Raw genomic sequence first — 12,272 nt, forward strand, 5'->3', positions numbered from 1 at the left:
GAGCAGCTGCTGTCAGGATGTGGTGGCACAGACCTGAGGATATCCAAATATGTCCCTAACTGAGCCTGAGTTTGCTTGTGAAACCTGCCCTGAAGTCTGTGCTGCCCTATGTGCTGTGCTGCCTCGTTTGGATGTGTCTACATGCAATTGCTGTATTGATGTTCTCCAAGTTACTTCTTGTTTCTCTCAGTTGCTAACAATTCCTCCTTGTATTTACTTGAGAAAATTTATTTTCCGTAACTAATATACTTTTTAACACTGAGAATACAGAAGAGTAGAAATCTGACTTAATCCATAGATACACTCATTTTCATTTCTCTGTTTTAGGATGATTTGACATCAACTTCTTTAGACTCTTCTCCTTTCCCTTTTTAAGTAGGAATGAATTATTTATCTTCACTTGAGTCTGGGTGCCAGATACAGGTCCTTTAGGCTCAATCTAACCAACAAAACAGTTTTAGTCTCATCTGTGGTCTTCCTGGTAGTCTTCAGGCATGTCTCCATCATGGCAGATATCCTGCAAACTAGTCCTGAGCAGCCTGGCTTGTCTGCTGCCATGCAGCCATGCCAGCGTGGGCTTCAAAGTGATTCAGCTGTGTTCAAGCTTAGAGGAGACTAGGTATCAGGAAACAGCAATATCATCAAACTGAAATCTAAATAAACATATGGTTTATCTTGAAGGTATCTGTCAGCTTGCTGAGCATAGCTGAAATAGAGCACCTGGATTATCTGATGGGCCCTAATGTATGAAACGAGTTTGACATCCCTTCTTTAGATTAGGCATTATGAAACACCTGTTGTCCCTCAAAGCCAAAAATAGACCTGATAATCAAATCTGGTTGCATTGTGAGCATGTTTCATAAAATTGAATTATTTGTATAATCTAGTTGTTTTACAAGGAGATTTTTACCTTGGACCTGTTCCATCTCATTTCATTCTTTCAACTTTTCTGACTCTTTAGATATTTGAAAGCTTTCTGGTTTATTAGAAAGAGGATACCTTTCTGCATTATAAAGCTGAGTGAATTATTGCCACAGTTCATTTTGCAGGGCACTTTGCCTCTAGAACTGTATGCAAAGCAGCTGCAGTGAAAAAAGAATGAAGAGAGGGTTTGGGGTAAAAGGAGACTGTACTCCAAGCTTTAATACAAATTTTAATGTTTTTTTTTTTCCTTAGAGACATTAGTTAACATTGATCACAGTTTTTAAAATACCGGTTTTAATTTTAGAATAGAAATTCCTGATTTCTTTATCCTGGTTGTTATTTACTAAAGGACTTTTTTTCTCCTTTTGACAAATATTAGAGAGAAGTTGGTATCTCCCTATAAGTCACTGAATATCTGGTCAATACAGTCTGAAGAGCAATGTTGGAGTGGATACACATATGTTTGCTCTGGAGGATTGTTGCTAGACAGCATTGACTGTACTGACCAGGTCTCTACAACCTCTGATTAGAGATATCTGAAGTTAGATAACTAATGCAAATTGTAAACTCATTGTACACTGCGATCACTTTAAATCTAGGTGAGATGAATCCAAGCATAAGTTAGAATTGAGGCTTGTTTGATATGTGCTTTGCAGTATTAGGGCTTAAGCAAATCACTGCCTTGTTCACAAGGGAATTTTTTTTTCAATAAAAGAGCACAAAAACTCTTTTGTCAGTTCTGGTTTTATATTTTTTAAAATGTTTACATGTATGCTATGTGTCTTATATGACTAAAATAAGGCTATTTATTACAGGCTTAAGTAAAAGTTTGATGAAATAGGTAATAAATGACTTTAAGTTTGGCCTCTCTTTCTTTTCTTTAGCCTGGCTGTCCATCCTGATAGGATCACTATAGCAACAGGTCAAGTTGCAGGGACATCCAAGGATGGAAAAGTGAGTGACCCCTTTGCCGACATATAATTACTTGTATTTCACAAGAATATGCTATCAAGAAGATACATGCTATATTCTTTTCATGTTGCAGTTAAACTGGTCTTACACTTTAGGACTGAACACAAGCAAAACTTAATTTGAGAGTGCCTATTGCACACTATCAAAGTTACGCAGTTCCATTATCAAGATCAATCAGAGGTTTCTGGTTCCATTACTTACACAGACTGAAGGTAAATTTGGAGCTGGTCTCCAAAAGAAATGGGGAAGGATGAGGATACAAAGGAGACCTGAGAGGGCAGATGGATGTGGGGAAAAGGAGGAGAAGCAGTGGAGATTAAATTGTACCCTATACAACTTCATTTCTGACCACAGCTACCAAAACCAAAGTATAAATAAGAATGGCTTTGGGGTGTTTACTGAAAAAAAGAAATTCTTACTCTTGCCATCATCTGGACAAGATTATTTTTCTCTCTTTTATTACCTGTATTATCGTAAAGCTTAGCTGTAGGCTAGGAATTTATTTGAACAGGGTAAGATGAACATTACTCCAAAGAGCTAAGACAAGTGAGAAAGAATGGGTACAAGCAGAAGCAGGAAAAGCATAAGGAGAAAGTCCTGCAGCAGAGTATGCAGCTGATGTCACAGCCAAACTATTGCAAAATTTTTGGTAGATGTCAAAGAAGAATTTTAGGGTAAAAACGGATTATCAATATGCTAACTACTTTAAGTAAATGAGGAAAACAAAATCCCAGTTATGCAATACAAGGTTTATGTAAAGATAACTTAGCTGAGTAACATAAGCTGTTGATTTTTGTTGTGTGTTGGAGAAATCCCTGGTATTTATTTTTTTAAGTTCATAAATACAATTCCTTACCATTGTATTTGTGAAATAAAATTTCAAGGTCTGATGTCTATGCTTGGGGGGAAAGTGGTATATAGGTAAGCTTATATAAAAGCTATTTATATAACTGAGATACTGAGGTGACCATGGTTTATTCATTTATTTATTTTTAAGGGCAATTTCACTACTTATTAGCAAGAAAGACTGATGTGTGTTGCTTTTTTTTTTTTCCTGATATTGTAATAAAACAAATCTACTGTATTTGAAAAGGCAGGGAGAAAAAGGAAGTAAAACATGGCCTTTGTTGTTTTCCTGCAAAGGTTGAAGATACTGTGTTAAACTCCTATTTTTAAAATAAAAGTTAATCAGCAAGTACTTCCCGGGGTTGCCCTCTAGTGGGTTTGAGAAGCAGTTCTGGCTCCACGAGGTGCAGCTGTGTGGGGCTCTGTCTGGTGCAGAAATCAAAGATAGAGGGAATGGAGGGGGACCCACCTGGTTTTCATAGGAAATTCATCTTGGGCCGTTGAGTATACCTTGAATTTTGTGTACAAGAAGAAAGTTAGTTCTGATTATGATTGTACAATTCTTTTCTACAGCCATTTTTATGACCCTGAGATTAACTGCATTTTAGACATTCTTAATCTTTTTTTTTGCACTTGCTGTTTGTTGTTGACCAGAATTATCTCAGTTGCTACAGTTTAAACTGATGATCTTGGGCCTACCAGTAGGTCTCATATCGCAAGGTCATCACCAGTTTTCACTTATTGAAGGATGTCACAGTGCCCGTTAACTTCAGTGAACTAAAAAGATCAGTGAGACCTGACGTGCTGTACACTCTGGGTAGTCAGTCCCAGGTATTGGTTCTAGGCACAGTAACCAGCAAATCATTTGTATCATATCTGTGCTTACATGGGTGACTCTAGAGAAGTTCTGAGAATTTTCATACCTTAAATTGTGTTAAAATGTTCTTTGGATGCATTCTCATTTTTTAAAATCCTGATGGTTTGTTTCAACTATTATTTCTGTGTCTATTTTGTAGCAATTGCCACCACATGTGCGTGTCTGGGATTCTGTAACTCTGAATACACTGCATGTCATTGGAATGGGGTTTTTTGACCGAGCTGTCACTTGCATTGCTTTTTCTAAATCTGTAAGTAAAGTAAATGAATAGTCATATTCAGAATGTTTGCTGAACAGGTCTTTGAAGTCTTTCAAATTTAGCTTCCTTGACCAAAACAAACTTCCAAGCTGTCTTTTCTCTCAGCTTCCTCTTTAGAGGAGGAAAACTTGCAACCCAGTTGTTTCCAACAGTTTATGTTGCTATTAAGGTTAGCAGTATCTCAGCAGTCTCAGAGGTCTACCTTATGCATACCATAAAATGCAATTAATTTCTTCAAGGACAAGTAGTTGCAGAAATACTTGTGTTCTTGAATTTCAGTATCCTTACTTCTTCTCTTTAATAATCTCATTGTGTTTCTCTCTACGTAAGAAAGTTATTCTCTCCGCGTCTTTTAACCTCCCACACTGTGCCTAAGGATGATGCAAGACCTTTACAATGGCCTGTACCTCTGATTCTGGATTTAAAAAATGGGAGCTCCCATAGGAGAAGCGAAATCTTTTGTTTGAAAGCAGCAAAGTCATATGGAAAAAGGATTGTAAAGAGTTAGATCTTGTTGTTAGCCTCTTGGCACCATCCTTTGAGCTTTAGTCTATTGAGGAGGTAAAAAAAAAAATACATAGGTGGCATTCAAGTCTCATATAAAAACATGAGTTTGTAACCTGACACGCACAAGTCTAGAAACCCTCCATGTAGAACAGAATCCATAAGCGGTGTATCTGGTGGTGCCTAGTTGTCTTGGCAGCATTTTGAAAAAGGGAAGAACTAAACAGTGTATTCCCTAGGCAAAATGTACTTTAGTGAAAGTTTCTACAAGTACTTGAAATCTATTGGTGACAATATTTTATAGAAAGTAGAAAAGAAGGGAGTAAATTGGGAGAGCTGGTTAAGAATACAAAGGTAAAAGCACAGTTCAAGATCAGCTTTGAAGGATAAATAAAAAGGAATAGCAAGCAAATACCCTGTAAATATCTCCCTGGAGGAAGAAATAGGAACTTAATAACAGGATCCCTATTGGCAGATGCCATGAGAAAGTGAGTGTTTAATATGTTTGCTTTATGCTGTGATTTCAGTCAGAGCTTGGCCTTGTTTTGAGCATCACTTCTTATCCCGTAGCAGTACTGCTCATCTCATTTTAGACAGCCTTCTCTTCAGGCTACTCAGTCCTGTCTCTGTCCCGCCTCTTGAGGTGCATCAGCGCAGTTATTTTTGTAGCTGCATCTGAGACATGTATTAGGGGCCTGATTCATCAGGAAAACAACCGTGCATCCTTATATAGAAACAAAATGAGGCAGAGTTTGCTTGGGTCTTTTTTTCCTCACAAAATTGATCCATTCCCCAAACAGGCTCACTCTATGATAGCCCAAACTTATGCGGTGACTCAGCTCAAGAGGCAGCAACAAGCGGCCTTGCTATGGGTGGCAGAAGCAGGACTGTTTGTGCCAGCGTTCCTGCCAAAGGAGTGCTTGTGTAACCACAGGCTCAGTCTGTTCCAGCAAGCTCATCTGCAGTCAAAGCTAATGTTAGCTGGTGCCAGGAGCAACAGGATACAAAAATCATATTTGAATGTGTTGGAAAGCAATTAGACATTACTTGATGGTTTATTCTGCTGTAGACATACAGCTAGGAATGAACACCAAAGACTGGAAAAAATGGTCCAAAAAGTACCTTCCAGATAGCTGCTATTTGGAAAAAGATCTGATGATTGTACAGCAGCTCCCATCACCAGTGAGATCAATGTTGGTCACCTCCCCTCAGTTCAGGTAGAGTCTCGGTTGGAGTTCCTCATCAAGTCTTTGGATTCATACTTCAGAAAAATGAGTACCAACTGGAGAAAGTCTGCCTAATATGGTGCATGAAGAAAGACTGAAGGAATTAGGATCAGTAAGATTATAAAGACTGATAGAAGATACACCTATAAAAAAGACACCTGTCAGGAATAAATTGTTTTCTAATTTCTTACTACGTTCCCTGATTTTGATCCATTATTCCTATATGAAGAGTAAAATTGTTCCCCCTGTCCATAGCAGATTTGAAAAGAAGTAATTGGTTTAAATTGCAAAGAAAGAAACTCAATATAGTCGTCAGGAAAAGCTTTCTTAACTACCGATAACAAGGTGTAGTTTGCCTTGGGAATTTCCATGTCTTTCGAAAGACATACGTACCTCATTCCCGACAAAGTTTGTTTGTCTGTAGTTTGCAGGAGTTGCTCTTCTAGATCCCTTTTTAGCCCTATTTTTCAATGATCCTATAAATTACTGCATTTCATGGAGGTCTATACTAAAAGTATAACAGTTAAAGTGTAAATATGTATAAGTATTTTCACCTACAGAGAAGTATTTAATTATTTTGAATGCGTATTTACATGTTTCTAATGTTGGTTGGGGGATGCATTAATATTTTCCATGTTTTGCCTCAGAACGGAGGAAGCAGCCTGTGCTCCGTGGATGACTCAAACGACCACGTGCTTTCTGTGTGGGACTGGCAGAAAGAAGAAAAGCTGGCAGATGTCAAGGTGTTGCAATAAGATATTTTGTACTACTTGCTTGTATGTAGATTTGGATTTCTTGTCATAAAATGTCTTTCTATATTTAAGATCTTGTGCCTTTTTAACACTTTCATTTTATAAAAGGCAAAGACTATGAAGAAAGGGAGTATTTTCTCTCACTGTTGAGATTATCCCAATAGTTTGTTTTGTTTTTTTAAATTTTGATATTGTAGTCATTCTAGAATTGATTAGAAAAGTCTAGGCAGCAATGATAGGAGCATGTGCAGAAAAAAAAAAGTCTTAATCTAATCTTTTGTGTAGAACTTCTCGTTACCTGACATAGTTTTAAAGGATAACTTTTGATACTAACTTATAAAAACATAAAATCTTTTGACTTCAAAGTATGCTACCAAAGTATTCCTGTCTACGCTAATAAATGAATAGCTCAGAATTTTTCTTAAATCAGGAGCTGATCAGTTAATCTAACTAGAGAACCATTTCATATTGTTTTGTTTTCTTTAAATTTTAAATTTTGATGCAATGTTTTTCTTTTTTTCCTTCCAAGTGCTCTAATGAGGCTGTATTTGCTGCAGATTTTCACCCTACTGATACAAATATAATAGTTACTTGTGGAAAATCACATCTTTATTTTTGGACACTAGAAGGGAATTCCCTTGTTAAAAAGCAAGGATTATTTGAGGTAAAATTTTTTTTTCTTAATTTTATGTTTGTAATAATGGTACAGTCATACAGAAGTAAGGGTTAATAAGGGTTGAGTAAATCAAAACAACTGATCATTATTAAACCTGAAATTTTGCAGAAACTCAGGTAGCATTCATGGTATGGCACAGAGAACTTTTCCACGGGTAAAACTTCCACAGTTTTGAAGTTTTGAAAAGCAATTACCATTTTGTTCCTTGCATTCTTTTTCCTATATTCTTTATGCTACATGCCTCCCCCACCCCCACCCCCACCCCCCAAAATAAAATTACCTTAAAACTCTCTATGCTTACCTCGGGTTAAAAAAAAAAAAGACAGTGATATATGCTGGGTGTTTTAATTTTGTCAGAGGAAAAACTTGCAAAACCCCATAAATTACACGAATACGAATGTTCTTCCCTTTTCCTCTGTTCTGCTTAGATACATACACATATGTAATTCAAATACAGATTGAGCTGGCCACTATTTGGTAAATATCATTTTCATTTCAGGGTCTTGATTTGGTTTTGTTCTTAAAAATAGTCTAAGCTCTACAGCAGTTGCATGCACAAATGAGGGGTGTTTGCAGTGACTGCAGATAACTCCCGTAGGGCCTAGTTAACTGCTTGTGGAGTGTGGCTCGCAAGTGTAGTCACAACAACTATTTTGCAATGTCAATTAATGTACTTTGTGTGAAATCAGGAGGAGATGCTAAGATAATGCATTTAAATTTTGTTACATTTTATTTTTCATTCATTTTTAACTCCTAAGCTACTTGGGCAGATTTCTGCCTCTGTTATGGCTCTGTTTTCTCGGTGGTTGTTGCAGATGGAAAAGTGTGGTGGCCCTAGTTGAGAACAGTTCTAAATTTGAGGAAGAAAGAGGCCATACACACTGGTAGTCAACAAACATTGTAAATAATGTCCTTAGAAGCTACTAGCTAGTGAACTTTTTGGTCCCCTTATACATTTCACTGTTTTGTTGCCATCAGTATCTTAAATGCAGGGTCTGAAAGCAACGTTTCCATTACTGAACCTTAGGATTCTTTCAAGAGATTATTTCTTAATTCTTACACTACAGCCTAACTCTTTAGTAATATTTTTCTCCTAGAGACTTTGGAGTTAAAAATTACAGTAATAAAGCTTGTTTGCATATTCAGCCATTACTAAATACTTAAAGCCTTTGGGATTATGAAGGAGTTGGGGGATTCAGTTTATCTCAGAGCGTTCCTGGTCTTGTGTTAAAAGTTGGCAGTCTTCTCACTCGCTCTAGCCACAGCTTATAATTAAAGGGTGCAGGACTGGGCCACCGACTTCAGCTGATGCATCTTTTGCCCTTGCACGGATTAACTCTTTACACTAGGAATGTGTTTAACTCCTGTGTAGATATTTCAGTAGTAACAGAGCTGTATAAGACTAAACTAAATTACTCAAATGCGTACAGTTGAAATGAATGGGTTGTGTGTTGCTGTGAGTGTATATTTTTCATAACCATGCAGAAACAAGAGAAGCCAAAGTTTGTCCTGTGTGTGACCTTTTCTGAAAATGGTGATACTATTACAGGAGACTCAAGCGGAAACATTTTGGTTTGGGGGAAAGGTAAGAGAAGACTGAAGTTAGTAGTGAAATTTTAATATAAAAGACTGTGAATTTTTACATGACTGTAGCCTCATTTTAAGAAGAATAAATTTTGTTTATCTTGAGTTCTTTCCCAAGACCAATCCAGCGGATTATGTCTGGATTCTCCTCTACGAGCACCTAAAAAAATATATACCTGACTGCTAGAGCGCAAAATTCTATAGAATGTGTTTCCTATGGTCAAATGTTAGAGCTATGCCACCATGTATGTCTTTTACTAACATAAGATATGGCAGGAAAAGTTCTTTTCCTTAATCAATGTGATAGTAAGAAACACTGTTAATGTAATTGATGATCTCCAGTCTCCTATACTGTCACTCTGTAGTGTTTGCAAAAATCATGCCTATTGACCTGCACTTTTAAGAAGAGAACAAATAGCTTTATTTGTTTTCCTAGGAAGTCAAGCTAAAAAATATGCAGATCTAATTGAATTCCTCAGCTTTATGTCAAAAGAACAGATGGATAGGACAAACATCTTAAAAAGCATTTTCTAGTAAGAAAAGACTTTTTTTTTTAGACAGCAGAAGACAATGCCTGCTGGAAGGCATACAGCAGCAACATCCTAAACGTTTACTTAGTGCATGAGATGCCGTGCATAGGAATAAGGAGAATCCCCTAAAGGACACCTTATTAGTAAAGGAAGAAGGGATGTGGATGGCAGCTGCTTCTTATTTACTCAGTACCTTCTCCCAAGATACTTGAAGGATATAAGACTCGGGAAGCAACATGGTGAATCAGTTACACAGTTGAGCCTTACTGAGCTGTTTTGGTAGACTTTTTTTCATCCAAAGACTATCAGCCAATTATATCCTTGTGCTTTTGACCAATACACTACTGTTGAAGAAAGGGGTGGATATGGTGTTTGTAACTCAGCTCCTCTTTTATTTCCCTTTTCTTTTTCCTATGATGGTTTAAAGCAAGACACGAACGCTTTTCCTTCCAAACAGAGTTTAGAAATTGCATAGTCCCATCTCCTCCCTGTTCTTGGTTGTTATTTTGGACTACCAACAGAGAAGAGAGATAGTGGCAGCCACTGGCATGGCAGGTTCAGTGCTCTGGTCGGGGGCTGGTTTGCCTTTATGCTGGTAGACTAATTTCTGCCTTGACTGCAAACAGCCTCTTCTGCCCTTTCTGCCAGGAATGGAAGGGAATTCTTTGTGTGCTGCAAGATCTCCTCACCTCTGCCAGTTCTTTTGGGAGGGACAAAAATGTTGTTCTTATTCTTCTGTCTTAGTACAGCGTACTTTCTGTGTCTTGACTTCTTTGGACTCAGAGCTCTATGTTCAAGCGAGGGCTGCTTCGACCAGTTTGGAGTACCCTTAGCAAAAACTTCTCTTAATAGAAATCACTTGTAACTGACCCATTATATCCATAGATGTGGACAGAAGCAAATGGGATTTATAAAGGAAAAAGCAGTTGTTTCTTCCTAACTTGCATCAGCCCCTTGCTTGTGCTAAAGATAAAGTTAGCCAAGCTTTGATGCACGGTGCACATTTCAGTAAGAGAATCACTAGTAATTGTTTTTTTGTACTTCGTAATAGTAATAGTTCAAGCAATTAGAGATATTTAATCCAATGTAGTTGGTTAGAAGGTGTTTTGAGTCTAAGAAGGTACCTGAACAAGCCAAGTTTATCAATAAAGAGGTACAGGCTCTTTTGGAGAGTGATTCAGCACCTTCTGCCAGATGTACAAAGACCTCTAGCTTAGTCAGGTTTTGGTGCAAGGTAAGTGTCTGGAGGCTGGGAAATATCCTTGGAGGATAACAAGTGACTGGGTTATGGTTTCTTTGTTGATAAGGTGCATAGTGCTACTGCAGGTCAAATGTGATGTCAAACGGTTTAGTTTAAACCCCCATGAATGGTTTAAATGGACTTATCTTACTTTGTGTTTGAACTAGACTGAGTGAGTATGTGTACTTTTAATTTTTGAGATGGGGGGAGTACGTTCTTAAGATATACTAATTCAGTCTCTCCTGTGAGTCTGAGCATTTTGGTGCAACACTCCATGCCTGCCATTATCATTGTTCAGATATAATCCTTGACAGGTAGTATAGAAATGGAGAAAAAAACACTGAGTGTTTCAGTAGTAATATCTTTTCTCCTTCTATCTAGGTACCAACAGAATAAGCCACGCAGTTCAAGGGGCACATGAGGGTGGAATATTTGCGCTGTGTATGCTGCGGGATGGGACATTAGTATCAGGAGGTGGAAAAGACCGAAAGCTGATATCTTGGAATGGAAATTACCAAAAACTTCACAAAACTGAGGTGATATCACCTATCCTGAAATTACTCTGCTACTCAAAATGAAAGTTTAGCTGTCTTCTAAACAGAGCTTTTTAAATATTTCTTTTTCTTATGGATGTATATTCTGTGGAAAAGAAAATCAATAGTAAAATGTAATATAATTTGAGTCATTAAGTCATTCCTGTGTTAGCCTATTCATTAACTTAATACTTCCTTTTTAAGATCTATGGCAATTGGAAACCAAATCTTGTATTCATATTTTTTCAGATTATTTCTTCCTTTCTTTGTAGTTTATAATGTGAGGTTATTTTTCACTTCAGAGTGTTACAATATTAAAATGTTTTTGTACTTTCCTCTTTTCCAAAATGATGTGAGGGTCTTTTGGGGTTTTTAGTACTTACATTTTTTCATTAATTTCTTGGTTAGTGTTGTTTTTTATTTAAAAAGGAAATTCCAAAAATTGCTGTGTAGGAACTTAAAAGATTAAAGCAGAATTTGTTTGGACAGAACTACATGACTGTTTACATACTGAACGTAAGAGAACAATCAGCATAAAACTCTGAGAAAGGGTTTCAACTCTATTATATGTTGTTAAATGTTGCAAATATATATGCAACTGGAATGGCATATCTGTTTTGGTAATTCAGTTTTTAACACAGCACAAGGTACATGATTGTTGTGCTGTTTCTAACTGTGGCGTCCTTATTTTTCTCTTATTTGTTCATACAGTGGTATTCCTTGTTATTTTCAATGTTACGTCTTCCCTTGAACTTTATATTGGAGATTTCCACTGACTCTTTCTGAGCCTAGGCTGCAATTAAAGAAACATTCCTTTCAAGAAAGTACTACTGATACAAAGCCTGACACTATCTCTGAGTAGAAATACTTAGTCTGATATCACCGCTGCAATTAAAATACGATCGAGTTAACACAGCATGAAGGAACCTTTTTTGTTTGTTGAAATACTTGGTCTATCTGTAAAACAGTGTGTTCTGTAGATAAGGATGTCTTTAGTAGTGTTATAAAGACAGTTACTGAGCTGATGCAAATTGTTATAAACTTTTGAAAGTCAGGCATATATATTCATCCATTTAATTTCTTCTCTGTGCAACATTTATTAAAATGCATTTGCTAGGCCATATGTCTTTAAAAATAGCATTGCTTGACAAATTGTCTGACATCTATCTGTTTGACCACAGATTCCAGAGCAGTTTGGTCCAATAAGAACAGTAGCAGAGGGAAAAGGGGACGTTGTATTAATAGGAACCACTAGAAACTTCGTCCTACAGGGCACTCTATCAGGAGATTTTTTCCCAATTACCCAGGTAAGCTGTTGCCTTACAAGAACATTTCTAAGTGTCTAATAG

At 37.0% G+C, this 12,272-nt stretch overlaps 1 protein-coding gene across 5 annotated transcripts in view; it reads left to right on the forward strand.

Annotated features, from left to right (window-relative positions):
• Positions 1-12,272, forward strand: part of EML1 (EMAP like 1) — a 137,377-nt gene that overhangs the window by 104,522 nt on the left and 20,583 nt on the right. For all 5 annotated transcript variants that reach the window (XM_068399835.1, XM_068399832.1, XM_068399833.1 and 2 more), the window contains 7 exons: positions 1,809-1,878; positions 3,759-3,869; positions 6,256-6,351; positions 6,890-7,024; positions 8,522-8,621; positions 10,772-10,926; positions 12,105-12,230. In XM_068399835.1, coding sequence (XP_068255936.1) covers positions 1,809-1,878; positions 3,759-3,869; positions 6,256-6,351; positions 6,890-7,024; positions 8,522-8,621; positions 10,772-10,926; positions 12,105-12,230 — 793 coding nt within the window. The remainder of the gene's footprint in view (positions 1-1,808; positions 1,879-3,758; positions 3,870-6,255; positions 6,352-6,889; positions 7,025-8,521; positions 8,622-10,771; positions 10,927-12,104; positions 12,231-12,272) is intronic.

The sequence above is a fragment of the Nyctibius grandis genome, chromosome 4 (genome assembly GCF_013368605.1).
Source record: "Nyctibius grandis isolate bNycGra1 chromosome 4, bNycGra1.pri, whole genome shotgun sequence".
Lineage (NCBI taxonomy): Eukaryota > Metazoa > Chordata > Aves > Nyctibiiformes > Nyctibiidae > Nyctibius > Nyctibius grandis.